We start from the raw sequence: 25,358 nt of genomic DNA, 5'->3' as shown, positions 1-25,358 counted from the left end.
AGACAGAAACCAATGAATGAACTTGCGTGGAGGACGGAGCTTAACGAACTGTTCTGATAGAAACTGCTCTGTAGCTCGTTGTCTACCTTGCTATGGCTGTAAAGTCCCGCATCTTGTATTTTTAAAACGTTATGTTCATGAGTTATTGATCCGCAAAGTTCGAATCTGTCAATATCTTTCTAACTTTACCGAACTTTCAACCCATTCCTTTCTCATTGCTCCCCATGCTCTCTATTATTTGATTGCATTTAAACATGCGAACGTTTTAATTAAATTGAGGCCACGAATTACATCTCGAATTGGTAAAGCGTGGCCTCGTTTTATTTATGATTATTTTTCTCTCTATGGCCACTCCCGGGCTCCGAAGTTTAGTTTTTCTTGTTGCATCTTATCATGAGGTTGACGGCGGGAGCTTCTGCCAGAGCTGGGGGCGTCACTTTATCAAATCAGGAGCACCTGGACAATATGCACAAGCAGCAGGTGAAGGGCATGTCTCACCTCACCTTTCAAATAAATAACCCACAATCCAATGTGCATTTTACCAGCAGTGTAGTTGGAGCCGTCAGTGCAGTTTTATCTCACTGTGGGCGTCTGAAGTGTTTTATTGTCTTGGACTTGGTGTTGGGTCAGTGGGAGCGTCTGCTGTCAGCATGAGAGGAGCAGGATTAAAGCGTCCAGTCCTCCTATTAATGAGTATTGGGCTCATCTTCTACGTGAGCGTGTATATAAAGTCTGGATATGAGGATACAGCGGGGTCCAAAAAAGCGATTGAACCACCTCAGGTGATCAAGAGTCTTTCTGACCTGGAGACAAGCGTCAGCAACCTCTGTGAGTTAAGGCAATGGTTTTCACAATTATTATTTTTTCAGGTTTAATCAGTCCTTTAAAAATGAATATGGTGTAAATTGTAAGGCAGTTATGTGAAATTGGATTCAATTTAAGTTATTTGACATTCTGAGCTTTTGTCTTCACATCTGAATGCTCATTTCCTTCAAAATGATCTGCTATGATATATTTATTAACATAAAAGTGCCCGACAAAATGGCAAACTGTTTAAAAGGTAAAACAAAAAGGAAACGAGCGAAATAATATGAACCAACATTTATTAATGTGTTTATTCATTTTGATTGATTAATATTAATGTGTTGCTTACTGAGGTTTGAGGTACGTGTGCTATTGCTTACTAGACACAGACAATTCTGCAGGTCTGCAGTGTGTTATTAATGTCAGTATGTAGCACAGTGGCATTAATAATTAAACAACCTCCACATTTAAATTATTTTACTCTGCCTGCATTGCTGGCGATAATTAACTTGTAAAGATATTCATAGTAGTTTGTGATTCTTTCCTGCCTGTCTTGTCTGTGTTCAACTACCTTATCATTTACAACAGTGAAACATTTTTTCTTACAATATAATTCTAAGCGCTTGTTAGGGGTCAGTAATACTTTTTAACCTGCCTGAAATGTGCCGCTTTGCCCATATCTGAGCTTATTTTTGTCACTATTAGGTGTCAATAATGGCTTAAAATGTGCCAAATTGGTTCAGAAAAAACATATGAATATTATCATGGTTAATAGTTCCTTTTCATTTTGCTCTTTTGTTTTGTGAAGACCAACTACTAAAAGCTTTTGAGCAGAAACAGGACACCATGCATAAATTGCTCAAAGAGGACGTAGACCAAAGGAGAAAAGCTGCAAAAGTCGAACAGCCACCAGTCAAAAACCAGCCAGAGCAGAAAGAGGAACCTAAAGCATTGATCGAGGAAAAACAGGAGGCCCCTGTAAAGAAAAAGTCGAATAAACTCTTCCCTGACTCCCCCCTGTTCAAGGAGTGGGGTGGGAATCTGTCTGAGGATGAGCAAAGAGAGGCACAGAGTTTGTTTGATAAGTACGGCTACAACGTCTTTCTGAGCGATCGCCTTCCTTTAGATCGTAAAATTACAGATACCAGGGACACAAGGTACGCATTGTGATCTCCTAAATAAAGACATAACTAACATGCCACTTTGTACACAAACAGGGATTAAAGGTTGTTTATACTTCAACCAATTTGTTTGCTGATATTGCTTCACCTTTTGGTTCCCATGAGGTGTGTTTGGACAAAACATTTACACAGCTTGCTAAAAAGACAAGGGTTCCTTCTGTTTCTGAATAGGTGTCTTAAAAAGACTTACCCAAAGGAACTGCCAAGCATCGGGGTTGTGTTGATCTACCTGAATGAGGCCCTGTCAATCCTCAAACGAGCCCTGCGCAGCATCATCGACCGCACCCCTAAAAACCTGCTGAAGGAGATTATTTTGGTGGATGATAATAGCTCGAATGGTTTGTTTGTGTTTCAAGTGACTCAGATTATGCAAAAAATTAATCCTGTTTCTTTGTGCAGATGCCCATGCTTTTTATCGTTATTCAAATGAATATATTTTTCTCAGAAGTGTTGTAAATCTCCCAGAAGGAATTTGTCAAATGATCCTCCAGCTTTGAAGAAGTAGTTTCCTATTTTAAGAAATACACTTCTTAGCAAGAGTTCAGAAGATGAATATTAATGTCATATCAGTAAGATAAAATATTAAGTTAAGGATGGCAACTGGTTACGTTATCTTTAAAGAAACACAACCGTGTAAACTAAAGATAACTCATCAGTTTAAAAACATTTTGTTGATCATGTGCTGGATACGACTTAAATGAGAATTCAGTTGGCTAAAGCTCCAGCACATAACCACCAATAAACCACACATTTTAAAATGTGTAAGTGTAGAAAAAAATAACAAAGTTTGAGATTCATTAGTCCACTTTACAGTTTCTGCAATTAGTACTTTGGGAATTTTGGACAAGGCCATGATCCGCAAGCCTCTTTGCAGTCTTGATACTAAGCTATGCTATCCAGGTGTTTGCTGTAAAACTATATTTCCAAGACAGACACAATAGTGAAATCGATCTTCTTATGAAATTCTGCAAATTTACATAGCTAACACAACTGCTTTTGACACCAGTGAAGTGGAAGAGTAGAGTTGAGTAAAGAAGGGTGGAGAATTTACTGTAAATGTTAGTGCTGTGGCATTGGATTGCAATGGTATCACAAACTTGCTTTGGTTACAAAATAAAGCTGTCACACCTGTTATTCCCTAATGTCATAACATATTCCCACTTTATCCTCTCAATTGAAGAGGACCTGAAGGGTGAATTTGACTTGTATGTGAAGTCGCTTGAGCAGCAGAACCCAAGTCTCCGCTTTACAAGAGTGAGGCACAATGAGCAGCGAGGCCTTTCATACGCCAGGGCTTCAGGGTGGAGGGCTGCTACTGCTGACGTGGTGGCCATCCTAGACGCACACATTGAAGTCCATGAACTGTGGTAAGGATGTGGCAAAAATAGATCCTTTTGTATGTTAGTTTATTTAAAACATTTACAGTAAATATGTTATGTTTGTAGAGAAAAATCTTTAACTTTTAATTTGAGCCAGCTGAGTGGAAGCACACTTCCTCCTGAAAGGTGAAATGTTTCTGGATGTAGTTTGGTCAACACATTTGTAAAACTTTTAAACTACTCTCAAAAAGGTCTTTTTTTAAATGTATTTCCTAAGCCAATACTGAAAGAATCCCAATGTTTACTGTTCTGCCCTCACTAAAGAGTTCCCCTTCTTCAATTAGACAGACAGATGACTCCCATCACACACCGGTCAGATTTGGTAGATTTATTCAAACTGACAGCATGTAAAAGGTGTAAAACTAAAATGAAGAAAGAAAGAAAATACACAATCAGCATAAAATATGTAATAACTAAGATATCAGATACACATCCCCAAAGATAAGGCCTACAACAAGCCTAGAAAGTTACTACAGTGACTAGCTGGATATATGAAATCGCATGTCAAACATTAATTGCTCTTACTTCGCTGAAATTACAAAAATATGCAGAAATAAACACATCAAGTAATTACACTAACAATATCCTGCAAAGATACTCACAGACGATGCTCCTATAAAGTGAATTCAAAAGAGGATGGAATAAGATGTAGCTGCTGCTCACACTACCATGCCAAAACTGGTCTGATAAACAAAGCATTCCAGGTGACTTCCTGTAAGTGTCACATGACTATCATGAATTTCAATATGACTGCCCAAATGTTAAACCCAACCCCAAAGCAAAGACACCACCTAGTGGCAGGAGTAGGAAATGCACATTAATTACTTGTAAAATAAACCCAGTCCAGCACACTCCCCGCCTGGTATCTAAAAAGATGCCACCTTTAACAAGGGGAGCTAAGAACGGTAACTCTAATCAGTCTCTGGGGAGAGGAGTAGGACGACCTCTGAGACAGGTCGCAGAAAGGTCTTGCTTGACCCATCCCTCGCAGTCTTGATCTCCACCTTTCTTACCCTCCCGTCGGTGCCGGGGAAGGTCTTGACGATGACGCCCATGGGCCAGTCGTTTCTCTGCAACTGGTCGTTTTTCAGGAGGATGACGTCACCTTCTTTCAGATTGCGTTTCTCTTTTTCCCACTTCCTGCGTTTCTGCAGGGTGGGGAGGTACTCTGTCCTCCATCGATGCCAAAAGGTGTTGGCGAGGCTTTGGACCTGCCTCCACTGCTTGCCGTAGAGGTCCTTCTCGTCAAACTCACCCTTGGGAGGAGGAAGGGCACTGACCTTCTGTGTGAGAAGTGTCGCTGGTGTCAGGATGAATGGGGAGTCAGGGTCTGTGGACACAGGAACCAGTGGACGGGCGTTCAGGATCGCTGAGACCTCTGCCATGAATGTTGTCAGGACCTCATGCGTGAGCTTTGCTGGGCCGGCCTTCAACAGCATCGAGTCCAGGATACGCCTTGCCAGTCCAATTAGCCGCTCCCAACTGCCCCCCATGTGGGAAGAGTGTGGTGGGTTGAAGATCCACTTACACCCATTGTCACTGAGATATCCTTGCACCTCCTTGTCACTAGTCACAGAGTCCATCCGCAACTCCTTACAGGCCCCAACGAAGTTGGTGCCACAATCGCTTCTGATCTGTTTCGCTGGCCCCCTGACTGAGAAGAACCGCCGTAGAGCGTTGATGAAGCTTGAAGAGTCCATTGACTCCAGTACTTCTATATGTATGGCCCTGGTGCTCATACATGTAAAAAGCACAGCCCATCTTTTGCTGCTAGCAAGTCCTCCTCTGGTCCGCCGTGCCGTGACCATCCATGGTCCGAAGATGTCCACACCCACGAATGAGAAGGGAGGATCTGCGCTGAGGCGGTCCGCAGGTAAGTCAGCCATCTTTTGAGTCTCCATCTTCCTGCGTAGTCTTCTGCATGTGACGCAGTGATGAAGGATGCTGCTGATACGCCGTTTCCCACTGATAATCCACAGGCCTGCCGCTCTCACAGCACCCTCGGTGAGGTGCCGCCCTTGGTGCTGGACCTGCTCATGATAATGTCGGATGAGCAAGGTTGTGACGTGGCTCTGCCCAGGTAAGATTACAGGACTAACCTCTTTTCCATCCAGGTTTGCCTTGGACAGGCGTCCTCCAATCCTGAGAATGCCAGCACTGTCAAGGTAAGGACACAGGCTGAGGAGTGGGCTTTGCTTAGGAATGGCTATTCCTCCCCGGATGCAATCAAAAGTCTCCGCGAAGGCATCTTGTTGGACGGCCCGTATTATGATGTTTCTTGCTTCCTCCAAGTCTTCTGTGGGACAGAGCTCTTCATGGATGTGCCAACCCTTGCATCTGCTCCCCTGGTTGAAGGAGTGGGCAACATGCACAAGCCTAGCAACTGCTCGATTGAGTGACCGCCATCTGGAGAACCTCTCAAAACGCATAGGGTCAAGTTTGCCACTGGTAACCCTGTTGAGATGACAAGTGATCTGTGGGCGGACATCAGAGTCAGAGCTGGGGTCAACCAAGTTGAAGGAATTAGGTGCAGGTTCAGCTTCAGCTGATGTCAACAGGAATGGTGGTCCGCACAGCCATGAGGTGTGAGTTAGGCTGCCTGCTGGGACTGATCGTGAGCCGTGGTCTGCAGGTTTTGGCTGGAGGGCACGTGCTTCCATTGTTTAGGGCTTGTTGACCTCCTGATGCGCTGCAGCCTGTTGCTCACGTAGACGTAGAATCGTCTTGACTCATTGTGAATGTAGCCTAGGACCACCTTGCTGTCGGAGTAGAAGGTCACAGCGTCAAAGATGGTGTCCATCTCATCCACAATCACGTCTGCAATCTCTACAGCCAGGACCGCAGCGCACAGCTCGAGCCTTGGAATTGTCGTTTCTGGACGTGGAGCAAGCTTTGCCTTGCCAAACATGAAGCCAACCTCAACATTACTGCTTGCATCGGTTGTTCTCACGTAGGCGACAGCAGCTATAGCAATGGTGGAAGCGTCACAGAATACACACAGCTCCTTACTGCATGCTTGACGGAGAGAGATGGAGGTGTATTGGCGCGGAATCTTGAGCTGTTCAAGCTCCTTCAGAGAGTCCCTCCACAGCTTCCATTCTCTGTACTTTTCCTCAGGGAGAGGGGCGTCCCAGTCGCATGACTCTGTGGTGAGCTCCCTCAGTATGGACCTTCCTTGAACGCTTACAGGGGCAGCGAAACCTAGTGGGTCGAACAGACTGTTAACAGTTGACAGGACCCCACGTCTTGTGTAAGGCTTCTCTGCATCAGCAACTTGGAAGGTGAATACGTCTTCCGAAACATCCCAGCTCACCCCTAAACTTCTCTGCATGGGAATGGGGTCTGTGCTGAGATCCAGATCTTTCATCCCCTTAGCCAGATCTTCAGCAGGGAAGGCTCTCATCACAGCCACCCTGTTCGACAAGATCTTGTGAAGCCGGAGGTTGGAGAGGGCCAGCATACCTTGAGTGTTGTGAAGAAGAGTGATGGCTTCCTGTTCTGAAGGGACAGACAGAAGGCCATCGTCAACATAGAAGTTTCTCTCAACGAACAGCCTCGCCTCTACGCCGTACTCCCTCTCTCCCTCTGCAGCAGCTGTTCGGAGCCCGTATGTGGCTACGGACGGTGACGGGCTATTTCCGAAGACATGTACGCACATCCTGTACTCAATGACGTCGTCATCCAGGTCATTATTGCGATGCCAGAGGAAGCGCAGAAAGTTCCGATGGTCCTCACGTACGACAAAGCAATGGAACATCTGCTGGATGTCAGTCGTCACGGCCACTGGCTCCCTTCTGAAGCGCAGCAGTACCCCGAGCAAACTGTTGTTCATGTTTGGGCCTGTGAGGAGGACATCATTGAGGGACACCCCTTGGTGTTGTGCACTGGAGTCGAATACCACCCTCACCTGTCCAGGCTTCTGAGGGTGGTATACCCCAAAGAACGGTAGATACCAGCTCTCCTCATCTGGTGGTAAGGGTGGTGCCACTTCAGCATGTCCATTCTCGAAGAGCTTGCTCATGAACTCAGTGAAATGCTCTCTCCTCTCAGGGTGTTTCCTGAGTGTCTTGGTGACCATAGCGAGACGGGTCCTAGCCTGCTCACGGTTGTTTGGCAGACGCTGGCGTGGGCTTCGGAAGGGGAGTGGAGCCTGCCAGCTGTTGTCTTCACCCTGTTTCAGTTCCTTGTCCATAATCCTCAGGAAGGCAAGATCCTCCATAGAAGGTGCTGTCTTGTCGTCGTCCTTTGTGTGGCAGAAGATGGACTCCCCCATGAGTCGCGTTTTGTCACTTGGTAAGGACTGCCGCTCTGAGGCTGAAGGACTTTGGAACTGACAAGTGTAGTTGAGCTTTTCTTTGATTTCAATTTTGTTGAGGCAGGGACACAGAACGCTGGGACGCCCATTCTCATGAATGTAGGTTCTGTATGTGTTCACAGGTGAGGGTACGTGTGCACCGTTAATACACACATCCCCTACGATCACCCAGCCGAGGGCTAGCCGCTGGGCGAAAGGAGCGTGTGGGGGGCCATTGCGCTGTTCAAGGACCTTGTGGACCTGAATAATGTCTCTCCCTAAAAGAAGTAAGATCTCGGCCCTCGGGTCAAGGGGAGGTATCTTGGAGGTTAGGGATTTCAGGTGTGGATGGTACTTCACAGCAGCTGGCGTAGGAATCTCTGCCCTGTTATCAGGCAGTTGATCACACTCGATGAGTGTAGGCAGAGCTAGACTGGTCTTTTCATCAGCTGACTCCACTATGAACCCCCTTGCCCTGCGGCCTGCAGCCTCTGACACACCCGCACAGGTTTTGAGTGTGTAGGGAGAAGTGTTGTCAGCTATGCTGAACAGCTCAAAGAATGATGACCTGGCTAGTGACCTATTGCTCTGGTCATCTAGGATGGCGTATGCTCTTGTCTTCCTCTCGGGTTGGTTTTTAGGATACACATAGACGAGACAGATTTTGGCACAGGATTTGGTTGCCGCGCTGTCGCCACAGACCTCAGTGCAGATTGAGGTAGTGACTGAAGCCGGAGTAGATTCCTCTCCCTCCCCGCCATGCTCTTCAGAGGGGCCGCTAGCTGGCTTTGTTGTCCATGGTGCAGGGCCGGCATGAAGGGCTGCAATGTGCCTATCGCTGTTGCACTCAGAGCACTGGATGATAGCCTTGCAGTCCTTAGCTTGGTGGGAGGTTGAGGAACAACAACGGAAGCATATGCCATTCTCCTTAAGCAAGGCCTTACGTTCGTCCAGCAGTTTGGCTCGAAAGGCTCTACACTTAGGTAGGGGGTGGGGCTTTTTGTGTATGGGACACTCTTTCTTCGGGTTGTCTGAACCCTTGGTCTCATCACCCTTGGCAGGATTGTCAACCTCTGTTTTATGCACAGCTATAGGGGTTTTAGCTGATTTTGTTGGGAATTTCTCATCTTTGCTTCTGCACGAATGAAGTCGGCGAACACTGAGAAGGGTGGGAAGATGGTGTGGTGTCTTTCTTTATACCTTGTACCTTGCACCATCCACTTCTCCTGCAGGTTGAATGGCAATTTCTCCAGGATCGGATGAATGCCTCGCGCCGTGTCCAGATAAGCCAAACCAGGCAGGAACCCATCCTCCTTGCCTGCCTGTATCTCCAGGAGAAGATCACCTAGTTCACGTAGCCGCTTGGGTTCTTTATTGGAGAACTTGGGGAACCGTTCGAGCTTGTTAAAGAGTGCTGTCTCCATGGCCTCTGGCGATCCATAAACCTCCTCTAGTCTTCTCCAGACCATGCTGAGGGCCTCACCAGGGTAGTTGATTCGAACCGACCTCACTCTCCTTGCATGCTCTGCAGATTCCGGTCCAAGCCACTTAATCAGCAGGTCAAGTTCCTCACTAGGCTTCAGACCCAGATCTTCAGTAGCGTTAGAGAAGGCGGACCTCCAGGCCCAGTAGTTTTCGGGTTTGTCATTGAACTTCGTGAGTCCAGCTGTGAGTAGCTCACGGCGAGCTAAGAACCTTGCTAGCACTGATACATTAGAAGTGGATTCTCCTCCCCGTGGATAGCTGTAATCTGCTGTATCGTGTCTGGGTGTCCATTGGTTCCTTGGTTCAGATGCTGGTTGTGGTGCAATAAATTCACTTTCTCTTTTTGGTGTGAATTGCACTGGCGGCCGTTTTGAATGAGCAGCTGTTGCAGTTGGCATTGTGGCTGTCACAGATAAACGTTGCCTCTCACTTTGCCTAGGTAGCTCATGATGTCTCTGAGAATCATCATTAGAGTTGAGGTTAACAGCTGCTGAGGGAGTAAAATCAACCTTTTTATCCTGCTCTGGATCGTCTGTGCGCTCATTAGATTTCACATAGGCATACTGTTCTTGAACATATTTCTCTGTTCTCTCAACTGAATGATAGGATGAGCCTTGGTATTCATCATGAACAGTGAGCTCCCCTAAAGCTGCCAGATCCACTGCCGATTCCAATACATTAGCTTCAGCAAAAGCGGCGTCGGCATCCTTCTCTTGCTGTATGGCTTCCAATGTGGCATCAAGACGTGTCTCCTCCACTTTCAGCTGAGCCTTTTTTACTTTAACATCAATCTCCCTTTGTGCATGTAACGTTCTCGCCCGTGCACCTTCTGCCTTTGCGCGTGCTTCCAATGCAGCCTGCAAGCTAGCTGAAGATCTCACAGAGCGCTTTGATAATTTTGATGTGCGTGAGCACTCTGACCTTGTTTCATAGTTCTTTTCTTCTCTTAATGACATCTTGATACTGGTAGATGCAGAACAGGCTGGATATCTTACTCACTGCGGTAGAAATCACTGTTGAGTCCGTCTTTTTACTGTTCTGCCCTCACTAAAGAGTTCCCCTTCTTCAATTAGACAGACAGATGACTCCCATCACACACCGGTCAGATTTGGTAGATTTATTCAAACTGACAGCATGTAAAAGGTGTAAAACTAAAATGAAGAAAGAAAGAAAATACACAATCAGCATAAAATATGTAATAACTAAGATATCAGATACACATCCCCAAAGATAAGGCCTACAACAAGCCTAGAAAGTTACTACAGTGACTAGCTGGATATATGAAATCGCATGTCAAACATTAATTGCTCTTACTTCGCTGAAATTACAAAAATATGCAGAAATAAACACATCAAGTAATTACACTAACAATATCCTGCAAAGATACTCACAGACGATGCTCCTATAAAGTGAATTCAAAAGAGGATGGAATAAGATGTAGCTGCTGCTCACACTACCATGCCAAAACTGGTCTGATAAACAAAGCATTCCAGGTGACTTCCTGTAAGTGTCACATGACTATCATGAATTTCAATATGACTGCCCAAATGTTAAACCCAACCCCAAAGCAAAGACACCACCTAGTGGCAGGAGTAGGAAATGCACATTAATTACTTGTAAAATAAACCCAGTCCAGCACATTTACTTTATCAAAGAGATTAAATGTCAGACTTATTAATTAATTAACACAGCAAATGAAAGAGACTTTGGGGGTTGTTTCCAATTCCGTCTGCTCGCAAACTGCCGCAAAAGCTTATTTTGGCTGCCAATTTTTTTTGTCGCAGTTTACGAAGAGAGGCATCAGCAGGAAGAAAATGAAAGTGGTGGCATTCTGACACTCAAGCATTTTGTCAAAATGTCTGTTTTAGGCTAACAATGTTTCTGTTGTCTATCGATTCTGACACTATGCAACTTGGTTTAAAGTGGATGTGGTTTTCAGAGTATGAAAGCTCTATCTCTTGTTCACTTGAATCATAAAAGTATGTGGTGGCTTTTTTTCAAACTTAGTTACCGAAGTCCCTGAAATGATAAAGAGCAGAAGGTTGCAACACATGCAAAATTCCATTCTTAAGTAATTGAAGCAAATCGCTAAAGTAGACTGGATTTCAGGGCACGACAAATGAGCACAGTGAAGAGTGAACCTGCTCTCCTCCCTTCCTTTCCCTCACGCAGGGCTGAACCTCTGCTGACGCAGATCAAGGCTGACCGAACCGTGGTGACGTCCCCTGTGTTTGACAAAGTCAACTATGATGACCTTACAATTTCTCCATACGAACCAGCAGCACATGCCTTCGATTGGGCTTTATGGTGCATGTATGAGAGTTTTTCCGACGATTATTACAAACTCAGTGACGGCTCACTGCCTGGAAAGTAAGTAAAAGTGTAATCAGTCTCGTTTTACATGTGCCAATCAAATATAACATGGATGAGGCCTTCTTGATGATTCATAAGCTGAACTTTTATGGTCCACTGTAAAATGTTTCATGTGATACACTAGTCACAGTTTACTTCTTTTGTTTCAGGAGTCCTTCTGTCATGGGAATCCTAGTGGCTGACAGGAAGTATCTAGGAGAAATTGGAGTCCTCGACGAGGGAATGAAAGTGTACGGTGGAGAAAATGTGGAGCTGGGAATTCGTGTGAGTAAGCGTCGCTATTCAAAATCAAATCCGAGGCAGTCTCAGGCTTTAGGTTCAAGAGTTTTTATTATCATATGCACAGTAGCTACAGTGTAAGTGTATGGCAAATCAGTGCAAACATAACGCAACATGAGCAGGATAAAATAGTGCAGGTTATGTTGCTAGACCAGTCTAAAAGTACATGTCAGAAAAACAAATATCAACAATAAGCTTAATTATGCATGGAATGTTGAAAGTGACCAAGTTTATGCAGGATTCTATGTACATTTACATTTACAATAACAACATGTAAGAATAAAGATTACATATTGTACAGTAAAATCCAATTAAATACTGTTTTAAGCACCAATACCCCAGTCACTTTGTCTTAATGATTGTGAGGTGAACAGTTATGTTACAGAGGATAAAGATATGGACAGTGGCTATTTCTTTAGCGGTAACTTCCTGAAGTCTTTGCTGGTTGTCTGGCAACTTTACTAGGAAGAGATGGTGTCCTACAAACTGTGTACTTCACGCCTGCACACATATTATTTAGTACAGAGCAATTACTGTATTTGATGAAGTAGTATAAAGGATAACATGTTTGTTTTTTTTCTCGTATAGGTGTGGACATGTGGAGGCAGTATTGAGGTAGTTCCATGCTCAAGATCGCCCACATTGAGAGGGCCCACAAGCTTACATGCCTGATCTATCTGTAGCCATGAGGAGAAATGCCTTGAGGGTAGCAGAAGTGTGGATGGATGAATACAAACACAATGTCAACTTGGCTTGGAACTTGCCATTCGAGGTACTTCATTTGTGGGAAAACTACATTTGGCACTTAGCGACATTTTGTGGGACTTCAAACTAAAAGTAAATAGTGAATAAGTTGCTGTTTTCATTGTGAAATGACCCCCAAATTATAATGCATTTCAATCACCATCGTGTGCCAAGAGTTGACAAAAAACTAATGTTGCCGTCCAAAGAAGTGTATAGTCTCCAAAAATGGAGCTAAAAACTTAATTTACTTGGTGTTTTTTTCTGTTTCTATGATTGAAATTCCCCATGCCTCCTTTACTTCTGACAACAAAGGGGGCATCTTTGAGTGAATTTCAATCACTTAACCATTTACACCATACTCTCTGCAGAATCATGGAATTGACATCGGTGATGTCACTGAGAGGAAAGAACTAAGGAAAAGGTTGAACTGTAAACCCTTCAAATGGTACCTGGAAAATGTGTATCCCAAGTTGGACCCCTTGGACAACCTAGTTGCCTATGGAGGAGTAAGCCTAGTTTAATTTAATCCTTTAATGGTGTTAAAACTACTGCTGGGTGTGTGTTTTAATGAGTAACTCTGGTATGTAGAAGTTAATCATTAAAACACACACCCAGCAGTGATTTCTACATTTGATCTCCCAATTTATAAATTTTCCTCCACCATTTGTAGATGAAGAATCTTGACGCCAATATGTGCTTGGACCAAGGCCCAGTCCTGGAAACACACCAATCGCCTACAATTGCTACTACTATGGACCTCAGGTAAATTAAGATTACAAAAGTGGTTGTCAAGATTAATCCTTAGTCTTTGTGCTTATTTATCTGCCTAAACTGCTTTTAAAAAATACTTTTTAGATGACTTATTATCGCTCAAACGGTGAGCTCTACATTGGAGGCATCAAGTCCCACAAGTACAATGACAACCGGTGTATAACTGACATTGGGAATAAAGAAACAGAGCCAGGACTTTACAACTGCAAAGAGGCTCTGCAGAAAAAAATGGGGATCTACTGGGACTTCACTCAGGTACTGTTATTGAAATGTGATCTAGTAAAAGCCCTGTATTCAAAATATAGCATCCAAATAAAAACCAGTGAAGCATAATGTGTTCAAATTCACATTTTTATTTATAATTAACAACGTGTATTTTAACTCTAAGTTGTGTTATGTTGTTCATTTCTAATCTTTGGTGTTTTTTTTCTTACCTGAAATTGTATTGTATTACCAATCTATTCAACAAATCTGAAAATGCATGTAGTTGGCATTATTTGGTATGTACCACCCTCTTGAAATGATATGGTGGGTGAGTTCATGGTGACTCACTGCTCCAAATGTTGCAGTTGTCTGGATCTGTTTAATGATGTCGTACTGTGTATACCTACTGTTTACATGTATTCTCTTTTCTAGGGCAAGGAATTAAAGAACAGAGAGACAAAAAGATGTCTGGAGATTAAAAAGGATACACTAATAATTCAGGAGTGCTCTGGCCAAAGATGGGAAGTCCAACACGTAATCAAAGACTTTTAAAGTCTGTCTGTGTGTGTTTGCAGCCAACAAGAAGTGCACTTCTATGCTCCTCGGTCAGTCTTTGAAGAAAGTCATTAACTCTATCATGCATATAATTAAAGGTACGATATTTGAGATCTTAAAAGTATATTGATAAATCTTATCTTAAATGTATTGTCTTTTCCCTAAGTACTGTATTTCTGATGTGTGTAAATAGCCTTTATCTCTGCAAGTAATTAGTTTTACTTCATCTGCCATTTTTGTCTTTGTTTTGACTATACAAAACTGAACTGGCTGATTGGACCAGAGAATGGCATTGTTTTCAATGTAAAATAACATTTGATTTGGTTCTGTTCCTTTTAAAATGTAATGGCCTTGGTGCTGTTATGAGCAGAACCCTGGCTAGTGATAGACATTATGTTTCTCAGTAGTTCTCATTCGGGGATTTTTGACAGGCAGCAGTTACATCAGGCTGAAACACAATTTAAAAATGCAATTCAGCTCATTTTCATCATTGCAATCTTTCACTCAGGACACTAAATATATGATATGCAATGCAGAGGCTAATGCAAATGTAGAAGATATTTCCTGAGCTTCTTCAACGGTAGTTGTGTTTACAACACCAAATGCTATCAGATAGATGCAAGTGCTTTCATTGCGTTGCTGTGATTAAATGTGACCCTGTTGTACTTCTATCAAAATCAGCCACCTGTTACAAATGCCACATATAGAAGCATTTTAATGCAATACCTGCTGTCTTGTGAAAATCTTGTCTAGAAATATAAATGTTTTCTTGGTAATTTCTTATTTACACTGCATTATCATTTGAATAGAGAAATTCAAATCATAAGGGAGAAGAGCAGTTAAGTGAAAAATAAAAAATGGCATGCATGGAGGAAGTGACTGTTAACAAGACAGGTTTAACAAGTCCACAGCTAACAGAATTACAGTATACCTTCTACAAAAACAATGTTAATGAATGGGTTGCGAACAGCTTTAAATGAATGTACTATGGCATTTGGTCATTAAATGTTTGTCAGGTTTTACTTCTGTTATCTGATGTAACTTATTCAGATCGAAGGTATTTGGGTTCATTACCACTGGCCATTTACATCTAATAAGCGTTATCATTTTAAATTGTTTTTACAGAATGGATGTTTTTTTTGTTTTTTCAGGCTTTTTTTTTTGGAGTGAATATGTATTCTTTATGTTGAGTGTATATACCGCTAAGAAAAGAGGAGCTATGTTTTTGTGTATTTACAAACCATGGTTGGTAGTTTTTTGTATTCACAGTTCAACTCAATGGATTCCAAAAAAAGTGTTCTGGACAGAGGCCTACGTTTAAATAAATCTACATTTGGAAAAAAGTTTATGCTTGAATTGGTTTATCTTTATAAAGTTTTTGTTTTGGTATTGAAAGAAAGTTATTGCTTATATAGCTTGTACAGCCCAAAAGCTGCCCTGATGCCGATATTGGGAATTTGACGTCATGAACAGCAAGTCCTCCATCTTTAGGATAATAGCAGCCGCAACTATTTTTGTAACCTAAACGGCGAGTGATACAGTGTCACTTTTTCAAACGTGGTCGGTAGGCACTGTTATGTCGCTAGTTGTAACAGCGACACCTATGACCAATGAACAAAACAAAAAAAGGACTACGGAATTACAATTTATACTTTTAAATTGAAACGAGGGACACATGGTGAGCATCAGTAAGAGACGCTGAATGTAATCAATGGCAGTGGTCTGCAGACTGACACTACAAGTGTTAAGAGAATTGCTGAAATACTAATATATATATATATATATATATATATAAATGATTTTACTGAGTATGACCTACAGTAGCATTAGTTTGAAGAAACAAGACAGGAGTACAAGCTCAGGAGAAAAGTAATGTACTGCTGTTGGCAGCAGTAAAATGTGAGCTATTTTTAGAATTGCTTTCTTAACCTTGGTAATATTATTCATCCACAGCTCTGGAAAAATCAAGAAAAAACATAAAAATGTCAGCGTCTCTGCAGTGTATGAAATTCGGCCAAAATAGGAGCTAGACCACAGGGCTAGTAACTTTCAAAAGTTACTAGCCCTGGTGTAAAGTTACTAGACCAAGCAAATCAATGTATGTCGTAGGCACGCGCATCACGTTTTCACATCATACACCACAATTTTCATAATAATAATAATAAAAAAAGCGATTTGGCGGACTTTCAGCTCAGAAAAGATCAAATTGGACATTATTGTTATTTTGTATTTGTGTTTTCAGCTATTTTTGGCATGATTGTATTATCAGTATACTATAAGTGACAGCGCTTTACATTTTCTTCAAAGAAAAAACACAGCAGATTACAAACAATAATTTATTAAAGTAGAACAACAGACTGAGAACAAGGGACATGAACAATATTAGCAGTGGATCAAACGATCAACATCAGTTCATTTAGGCAAAATGGTAATACAAACCGTAATACTTGCTGTAATAGCAGTAATAATTGGTCTACAACAGACTACCACAATCATTCCTCATCCTCACCAACAAGACCTCTATCTTCCATCTCACCATCGTCAGAATCTACATTATCCTCCATGTCTGTAAACCAGTCTGAGTCATCAGAGTTTATCTCCTTGGTTTCAGCTTCAACTACTGCACCCCCAGCAGCTTCAGCAACCATTTGAGCACCATCCACTCCGTCAACTCCATCAATCTCTTCCTGCACTTGTTTGGCTCCCTCCAAAGCTGCCATTCTGCCTTTCTTTCTTCCCTCCATGAAGTTGGGTCTGCGATTGTGGTTTTGATTCCACTGGTGAATGGCAGATGATGGATCAAAATCCTTTGTAGGTTCTGAGTGCAGCTGAATTGTCATGAGCATTGTCATGGTGGTAGCCTTCAGTCTATTCCTGTACTGGGACTTGGTAATCTTCATTTGAGAGAATCCTCTCTCACACTCAGAGGTGGCGGCAGGGAGTGATAAGACCAGATCAATTACATGCAGGATATTTGGAAACGTGCTCTTGTAAAGCTCAAACACAGATGGCCAGGACATGGAGTGAATCTTGTTCCCCTGGTTTTCGTACAATGCTTGTTTGAGGGAGGTCCACTCTGCTTCGATTGCACTTACATCTACTCCAACATTGTCGAAGTGCTCCCTGTAGTGGTCGATAATCACTCCAATGAAGTCATCCCCAAAATCATCTTCATGCTCCTGAGGCCATGACTGCATGTCCGCTATTTTTGTAGCTTTGAGGACTTCACCTCCCATGTCACTGAATCTCCGGGCTAGTGAACCAACCAATGCCTCAACGACCTTCTCAATCTGGCCTGAAGAGTGGTCTACCCCTGTTAGGGTCTGACCTTCAAAGGAGTTACAGTCTCCCTGCTGGAGTTTCCGCTGCTCAGGTCCTGCCCTGAAATAGTGAAACCAGCACCAAAACCATCACCACCAAAAATAAAGGCATAAAACAGTTGTGATTTACAAAAGAACCAGCAATAGCAAAGAGCATTTACGTAAATAAGCAAGTGGTTAAACAACTAATTAGAGCAGGAAATGACTTCATGATTTAATGAGCAATGTATCTATATTACCGGTCCTTGAATTTGTTGATGCTGGTCATTGTGGCCTTCAGTGCTTCATGTACATGATAGGTACAAACTTCTCTCTGCTGCAGCGTCTTCGACAGTTTGGAGAGAACGGCCAGAATGTCACTTAGGAAGTGGGCAAAAGTCATGGCATCTTTGGAGCGCAGCGTTTTCAGGAGACCTTTTGCCTTTGCTTGCATACCACTAGCTGTCCTGGTGGTGGCAACCTGCAATTCATTTAATATTTTTTTTTATTTCAATTTACAAAAATGTATTTCAATATGTTGCCACAGTGGATATCAGATGATATCATTCATGCAACAGAAAGTTCATCGGGCTGTTAATAACATGTTATTATTATCAAATGTCTTACTTGACTGAGATGAAGAACAATTGCACGGTAACCACGCAACATGTTTTGCAGTGCTGTGTGGGTATGGCTAACCCAGCGCGTTCCTCCAACTCGGACAGGCCAGATCTTGGAGATGTTGGTGGTACTGAAAGCTGCCTTCAAACCAGCGGCCTGTTTAGGGATCCTGTAAAGCTTGTACAGAGCATCCAAGAGGACATAGACTTTGATGAACAAAGAGGCTTGTTTCATGGCTTCTTTGAAGGCCAATTCCACCCTATGGGCCATGCACTGCACCATCAGTATGTCTCCACTGATTCTTTCCCGCATGAGAGCGATCACCCCAGCCTTTTTCCCGGTGTTGACAGCCGCCCCATCGCCAGCAAATCCCACAATCTTCTTCATCATTTCTTCCTTTGGGATCCCCGGGAGCTTTACAGCTTGCATTATAGCATCATAGATGCCATTGGCATCTGGTTTGTCACACTGTACAAGTCCAAGGAAATTGCAGTGAGTCTTGCCATCCACTGCAAAGTGCAAGTAAACAATCTCTTGTTCAGTGGCAGAGACATCTGTTGATCCGTCGGACATTATTGTGATAAACTTAGCACTCTTTACCTTGTCTTCAATTGCTAGACGGGTGATTTCGGCTATAGCAACCAAAAACTCCTTACAGCTCTTTTCATTTCTGTAGGTGCTGCCGAGATCCAGGCCCTTCTTCTCATCCATCTCACACATCCATTTGAAATCAGAAACTGGTCTGCAGTGCATGGCAAGGGCGTGGGCATTTATGAAGAGTATCTTGAGCTTCTGAAATACTTTAGTATTCAAAGTCTCAATGGTCTTCTCGGCTATGCTCTCACCTTTCTTCTTATTCCTGGCCTCATACTTCTCCTGGGCTTCCTTGTGGCCGTCAGATCGTTGGTGACAGACTAAAGTGTCATGCTTCAGGTTTTGACACCCTTTGACAAAGGAACCTTGACTTCGCTTTCTGAAGATATCCCTCTGTTGTCGGGTTTCAGCATGGGGGCCGTATACAGTTTGACATGGCAGGCAGAATAAAGTTTCACTTTCGTCCACAATCAACCAAGGAAATTCTGCTTTCCATGCAGGCACTACACTTCGTTTCCTTTTAGTGGCATCGTATGCCTTATTCACTTCCTTTAAATCCATTTTCTTTTTCTTTTCAGGTGGTTGGTTAGGCGTGAGACCACACCACTGACGGAGCATGATTTTGCTTTGTTATTGTCAACCTCTCTTGCACAGCATCTATAAGATTGATTGTGAACATGTATTTATTCATTCTTTATACAGTACATTTAATGCTAGTTCTGATTATATTACTACTATTACTCACAGACTTGCAGTCAGGGGAGGCAGAGGAGGCAGAGCTAAATGTGGTATAGGGCCAAGCCCTTGGACTACTAAACTTGTTGACTTGTTATAGTCATTTTTTTTTCTATAGGCCTATTATTATTATTATGGTGGGTGTATGGAGTTTGGAGTTTTTTTGTATAATAATCTGCGAAATCCCTAAGACAAACCTTAAATAAAATCAAAAGTGAATAGGGCCATTACTAGACCAACTGCAGTGAAAACGCAGAAGGGAGGCAAACACAGTAGCTAGCTCTGCCTCAATGAGGGGGACGTGCGAGAGCGCACCAGTCGGGGTTATGCTTGTTCTGCCGTTGATCTGAGCTACGTTATGAGGCTACGTTATGTCTTTGACGTTTATGACCTTGTTCGTCAAAATGGCAGATTTTATAGTGATTAAGATAGGCCTACTCGTAAATCTGACTGAAAGTGGAAGTGTCTGCCTCGCCAGCCACGAACCTCACCGTATGTCACTGCTAGATCTAACATCTCCTCATTGACATCTCCATCCATTTTTTATGTTTTACAAATGATTTAAAAGTGCTAGTTATACAAATCACCCAACATTTAACAGTGTACACGATTAGCATTCAGGCAAACTCATTACAAATATACTCCTGTGTGACCTTAACTTCTAAAACCAAGATTATGTTCACCGTAAAATGACGTGGCTTACCTATAAGATTGAACGCTAACTTTATTACATGTTATCGTGGGCAACACACAGCATGTACCCTACGGGTTATCAGAAGGGACAAAAACATTTGAATAAACAAATTATTAAGACACGAATGCAGCGTGTGCGAAATAAGACCAATCTTATGTTGTGCAAGAGAGGTTTACAATAGCAAAAATAGGTTCGCGATGACGGCCGTAATGCTTGTAATAGACGCTCCGTGCAAAGGGGCTGTAAAATTGCCAGACACACGGGCAGGCAAGTGCATAGAGTTACTAGCCCGGTAAGAAAGTTACTAGACCCGGGCTTGCTGGCGTGTCGTTATTTCGAACCCTGGTCTCTGGATTTAATATTTACAGGATTGTGTTTGAGTAAAGATCTATATTTTAGTTTAATTCAATATCTGCTGACAACATTTCAACCGCTTTTATTGATTAATTACTTTGAAAGTACATTTAATCAAGTAAACAGTTTTGAGGTACTTGTACTGCTTGAGTATTTCAACTTTTATGCTACTTTGTACTTCTACTCCATAATGCAGAGGTACAAGGTGTACTTTAACTCCAGTATGTGTTAAATACCTTTAGTTACTTTGCACATTTGGATTAATGATGTGAATTATAATCAACATTAATCAGACTTTAGTTACACCTGGGGTGAACTCATGTTCTACCCTGCAGTATTCAAAGTCATTAAAACTAGCTCCACCTTTACCAGCTTTGATAACACTTTAATGATCAATAATTGTTACCAAATGTATAATATGTATTATCCTGAAATCGACCAATCTGCATCATGAGTTATTTTAATTGTGGTACTTAATGCAAGATATATATATTTTTTAATGCAAACACTTTTGTACTTTAATTGAGTAACATTTTAAATGCAGGACTTTTACTTGGAACCGAGCATCCCTACACTCTGGTACATGTACTTTTACTCAAGTACTTTTCCCACCTCTGTATGTATTACTGTACAGCGGTTCAATAGGTTTGCAGGTGTCTTCATGAAACACTTCTCCAGGAAAAAGTGGACATTTTACAAACGCTCACGAATTCTGGTTTCTTAGCAACCCTGTGTGTTTACATCGAAGCTACGTTTTTTCGTGGCCTAGGACAGGAGCTTGTTCCAAGTTTAACACTGCATTTCGTTAGGTTACCATCAAAATGTTCAACTTCGATTTAGCCTCAGACCGCTTAGCAAACACAAGTCTGCAGAGGCGACGCAATGACGAGACTGAAAGACGAGAGAGGATTTTTAATGACAAAGTGAGGATGTTCGGGGTAAGCAAACATTTGTTAGTGTTTTTTGTACAAATATGCTAACCACATGATGCTAAAGCATAATGTAACTGTTCTGTCACGACCGATGTCTGTATCATAGGTTGACAAGGAGGCATTAAACTCGCAGATGAAAGAAAAAGAGAAACAAGAAGAAGCAGCAAAAGTGGAACAAAACGCTCGTGGTGATTTAGCTTAACGTTTGCTAATGTTTCCTGACTAGCTATCGCTAGATAGCAGTACCTTAACAAACGTTGAAATAATCCACTGTGAACAAGTAATCTAATGTGAACACTGAATTATTCAGATAACTAACAAAACACTAAACACTAAAAAATACTTTTCATGAGTTAATTGCTTGGTTATCAGAAATCTCTTTAAATGTGATTTAAAAAGTAAAATATTTTAATCACATATTCAATAATCTGGGCTGATATTGGTGACTTTTTTTATAAGCTGCTGACCTAATTGTAAATAGATATCCATCACTACTAGCCCTGACTGTAATGCCTCTGACATGTGTCCTCTATACAGATGCTGAAATGCTTCATAATAACAAAGTAGCTTGCCTCCTGCACAGCAGAGAAGTGAAAGAGAAGCGTGCGGTAGCAAAGACCATCGTCGACTACCGGCTTCAGTACCAGCAGCCTCTGTGTCAGCGCGATTATGACCTGAGTGCCCCGGACCGCTGTGGAAACACAGACCCAGGTGACGCACTGATGATGCTTCCTGGCCTGTTGGGCGAGGACCCCGACAGTGAGAGCAGGCGACAGAGACAGAGGGAACAGCTCCGAGAGTGGCTCCTCCAGCAGCAGGGGGAGCGAGCAGCAGAAAGGCAGCGACGGAAAATGGAGGGTAGGTTGTGATCCCATACTAGAATCAAGACTCAAAGATTCAAAAGGCTTTATTGACATATGCACAGTAGCTACAGTGTGGATATGGCAATGAAAATGTCCCAGGCTCTTTCAACAATACACCGCAAATATATATAAGACATAAAACCAGAAATAGTGCAAGAAGAAACAGAGAAAAATAAAATAGTGCAAGATTATCTTTTAAGACCAATGTGCAAGTATTGTAGATGAAGTAAACTATATAAATACAAATAAATAAATGAAATACAATAAGGTAAATGTTGCAGAGAATGTTACAAGTGAACAAGTAAATGCAGGAGTCTATATACAGATAAACAAGAACACAATGTTATTAGTAATTAAATACTGTAGAGTGAAATGAAATACTGATTATTTAAATTTGAGGATGCAAACAGATCAATTAATTAAATACTAGGATCAGTTCCCATGCATGAAACGTGACCTGTGTTCTTCTTTACTGCTGTTTTTCAGAGCATCGCTGTGAGCAAAGCAGAGCGTACATGGACAAAAAAGCTCTGCAGCTTCAGGGCATTGAGATGCAGAGGAGAAAAGCAGAAACTGTCGCCACTAAAGAGTACAATCTGGCCAAGGTAATGTACAGGTGGTCAAACTTGCTTTGAATACATGCATGTATAGTATACAGGATTGTGTTTGAGTAAAACATCTGTATTTTAGTTTAATTCAATATCTACTGACACAATTTCAAACAAGTGTGAAATACAATTAGTTGAGAGAATGTTGACATCTGGTCAAAATAACAAAAAAGCTGCAGTGTTTTTTCAGACCCCCAATAATGCAAAGAAAAGAAGTTCATATTCATTTTTAAAAAACACATTTGAAATGTTTTAACAAAGGAAGAGTTCGGAAAACAATGTTTGGTGTATACACAGTATATACATTTAACACGAAAAGTAAGGAAATGTGTGTTTGGTAGCTTATTTCTTTATTGTAACAATGCTTCTTGGCAATAAATGGTATATCGTTGGAAAGCCTGTTTTCTTACCTTTCAAATGGTGCCAGATTTGTGAGGAACATGCATTTGTGGGAGGAGCAGCAGAGCTGAGTATATGGGTTGCGCCCATGAAAAATGTGACAAATCCTCCTGAGCTGTATATTACACTATGAAAACTCTGCACTTTCTGCTGTTTTGAACTTCGGGTTAGATGCTAACTACATTTCATTGTACCTGTACTCTGTGCAATGACAATAAAGTTGAATCTAATCTAATCTCAACACTGCAATACTCACCACTCCCTCCAACGGCCTCCCTGAAATTACAATCCTCATGCAATGCAACTTCTTCAAACTCAACTGTGAAACCCTAACCATAAACCATATAACTACTGACAACATTTCAAACAAGTATCAAATACATATAGTCATTTAGAGAGTATTTTAACACAATGACATCTGGTCAAAATAACAAACAAGATGCAGTGTTTTTTCAGACCTCCAATCTTATTGACATCTCCACTCTGAGTCCCTAAGTGACACATACTGAACATCATTGTGGGTCATGGGCCAGGTCATGTGATTTTGTGTTGCCATAACTTGTCCAAAATGTCAGTGTGCCAGGCTATCACATGTGACTGAACTAGCTACATTTCAAAAGCTTGTTTTTTGTTGCTTAAGGTCAGATTCAAGCAATTTAAGAAATATAATGCTTACATAACAAGTCCTATTACTTTCACCCTAAAATGTCTCAGAAATGTCTGGAGTGACATATACTGTATGTGACAATAAGAAATATGATTGTGATCTGCTCAGTTAATTTAACTGATTCAAAGATATTAAGTTAATATATTCTAAATTCTTAAATTCAAAGAATATGAAAACAAATTTAAACAAAAAAAATCATCTTAATTTATTAAATTATATTAAAAAATATATAATTTACCATTAAGGCCCTCGGACATATATATGGAACTTTTCAGATCTTTTATTGTTTTTTTGAAAACAATGTCAGAAATGAAAGAAATGTATACTTTCCCCTTAATTTCCCTTTAAGTAGAAATGGCTCCAGGTTCGTATGAGTTGAATTCGTTGTTGTATGGTTTTGCATTCAGATTTTAAATTAAAACTGAGAAACTTTTATCCCATTGACTTCTTAAATTCAAAGATAGAAGAGAAACGTCGCCATGATGGGGAACGTGATGTCAGAGGCGGTGTAGCAGGTGCCAGGATGAACAACCTGCAAGAGCCGCTGACAGATGTTGCACTCCAGCACCCCCTAGTGCCTGGTCTCTGCCCTAGCAGTGACAGGAAAGCACCTCTGGAGAACCTGCAGCAGATCATCCAGTTCCAGAAATATCAGATCGAGGAGAAAAAGGTCAAATAAGGGAAGAAATATTCTCAAAACTCACGCTCTTTATCAAAGTTTTAAAATGTTGCTCTGTCTGCAGAGGGTGGAATTAGAGAAAAAGCGAGACGAGGAGCAACGTGATCGCGTCCGCCTGGACTCGGCTCGCACCGCTCTCTTATTAGAGAGGCAGCAGGCAAGACTGGACAAGCAGCGTAGACAACGCGTGGACAGCGCGAACGTCATGCTGGCCCAGACACACAAGCAACAGTTAGTGTTCACTCACTTCTACACACACAGTATTAAGACAAAAATAAACGATTGTCTCACTCTGTTTCTGAACTGTGTCGTTTCAAGAGAACCGGACATTGAAAGAGGAAGCATTGATGACAGCTTCTTCTCCAAATTCAACACCTGCAGCAGATGACCGATGACTCATAACAGTGGCTGCTGATGATGAAGCCACATGAGAAGAACACTGAATAAACTGAAGAGCTGTTTTTAATCAATCTCGGCTACTGTTGCAAAAGTGAGCCAAAGAATGAAATGATAAACTTTGTGTTTTCAGTGAGGTGTTTTCTGGGTTACATCGTCAGCTATGCCCCTTTTTACAGAGGTGGGAGAAGTACTCAGATCTTGTACTTGAGTAAAAGAAGTGAAGCAATACTCAGTTACAAGTAAAAGTCCTGCAATCAAAACGCTACCCAAGTAGAAGTACAAAAGTATTAGAATGAATATACTAGTGTATACTAAGTAGTCATTATGCAGATTGGTCCATTTCAGAATAATAAATGATATGTTTTTTGCATTAATGATCATTAAAGTGTTCTCAAAGCTGGTAAAGGTGCAGCTAGTTTGAATGACTTTGTATACTGCAGGGCAG

At 41.8% G+C, this 25,358-nt stretch overlaps 4 protein-coding genes across 4 annotated transcripts; 2 read left to right on the top strand and 2 right to left on the bottom strand.

Moving 5' to 3' along the window:
* Positions 1-579: 579 nt before the first annotated feature.
* On the top strand, positions 580-15,403 carry LOC134878934 (probable polypeptide N-acetylgalactosaminyltransferase 8). Its single transcript, XM_063905120.1, is given in 14 exon segments — positions 580-828; positions 1,613-1,961; positions 2,157-2,323; positions 3,166-3,352; positions 11,316-11,513; positions 11,666-11,780; positions 12,384-12,420; positions 12,423-12,452; positions 12,455-12,567; positions 12,908-13,045; positions 13,210-13,249; positions 13,252-13,301; positions 13,395-13,565; positions 13,947-15,403. Coding segments are annotated over 14 exon segments (1,893 nt in total). The 5' UTR covers positions 580-650; the 3' UTR covers positions 14,067-15,403.
* On the bottom strand, positions 3,609-5,154 carry LOC134878941 (uncharacterized). The gene is made up of 2 exons (XM_063905132.1): positions 3,967-5,154; positions 3,609-3,726 (listed from the first exon to the last, which is right to left on the bottom strand). The coding sequence occupies exon 1, from the start codon at positions 5,101-5,103 to the stop codon at positions 4,276-4,278; it is 828 nt and encodes a 275-aa protein (XP_063761202.1). The 5' UTR covers positions 5,104-5,154; the 3' UTR covers positions 3,609-3,726; positions 3,967-4,275.
* A 1,145-nt stretch (positions 15,404-16,548) lies between the features above and the next one.
* Positions 16,549-18,700, bottom strand: LOC134880089 (zinc finger protein 862-like). The gene is made up of 3 exons (XM_063906804.1): positions 17,996-18,700; positions 17,629-17,849; positions 16,549-17,450 (listed from the first exon to the last, which is right to left on the bottom strand). The coding sequence occupies exons 1-3, from the start codon at positions 18,698-18,700 to the stop codon at positions 16,562-16,564; spliced, it is 1,815 nt and encodes a 604-aa protein (XP_063762874.1). The 3' UTR covers positions 16,549-16,561.
* Positions 18,701-20,865: 2,165 nt separating this feature from the next.
* LOC134875830 (RIB43A-like with coiled-coils protein 2) lies at positions 20,866-25,318 on the top strand. The gene is made up of 7 exons (XM_063900507.1): positions 20,866-21,304; positions 21,405-21,486; positions 21,836-22,156; positions 22,648-22,766; positions 24,296-24,505; positions 24,579-24,745; positions 24,833-25,318. Exons 1-7 carry the CDS (start codon positions 21,188-21,190, stop codon positions 24,900-24,902), a joined length of 1,086 nt encoding a protein of 361 aa, XP_063756577.1. The 5' UTR covers positions 20,866-21,187; the 3' UTR covers positions 24,903-25,318.
* The last annotated feature ends 40 nt before the right edge of the window (positions 25,319-25,358 follow it).

This window comes from Eleginops maclovinus, chromosome 2 (genome assembly GCF_036324505.1).
Source record: "Eleginops maclovinus isolate JMC-PN-2008 ecotype Puerto Natales chromosome 2, JC_Emac_rtc_rv5, whole genome shotgun sequence".
Classification (NCBI taxonomy): domain Eukaryota; kingdom Metazoa; phylum Chordata; class Actinopteri; order Perciformes; family Eleginopidae; genus Eleginops; species Eleginops maclovinus.
Note: the sequence above shows the minus strand (reverse complement) of the source record. Positions and strands in the feature narration are given on the sequence as shown.

Excerpts from the sequence above, each read along its gene's own strand:
- LOC134878941 (XM_063905132.1), bottom strand. The coding sequence starts at position 5,103 with ATGAGCACCAGGGCCATACATATAGAAGTACTGGAGTCAATGGACTCT.
- LOC134880089 (XM_063906804.1), bottom strand. The coding sequence starts at position 18,700 with ATGGATGAGAAGAAGGGCCTGGATCTCGGCAGCACCTACAGAAATGAA. Across the intron at positions 17,850-17,995 it reads TTGTTCTTCATCTCAGTCAA|GTTGCCACCACCAGGACAGC; the intron begins GTAAGACATTTG and ends AATGAATTGCAG. Across the intron at positions 17,451-17,628 it reads ATCAACAAATTCAAGGACCG|GGCAGGACCTGAGCAGCGGA; the intron begins GTAATATAGATA and ends TCACTATTTCAG.
- LOC134875830 (XM_063900507.1), top strand. The coding sequence starts at position 21,188 with ATGTTCAACTTCGATTTAGCCTCAGACCGCTTAGCAAACACAAGTCTG. Across the intron at positions 22,157-22,647 it reads GCAGCGACGGAAAATGGAGG|AGCATCGCTGTGAGCAAAGC; the intron begins GTAGGTTGTGAT and ends GCTGTTTTTCAG. Across the intron at positions 24,506-24,578 it reads ATCAGATCGAGGAGAAAAAG|AGGGTGGAATTAGAGAAAAA; the intron begins GTCAAATAAGGG and ends CTCTGTCTGCAG.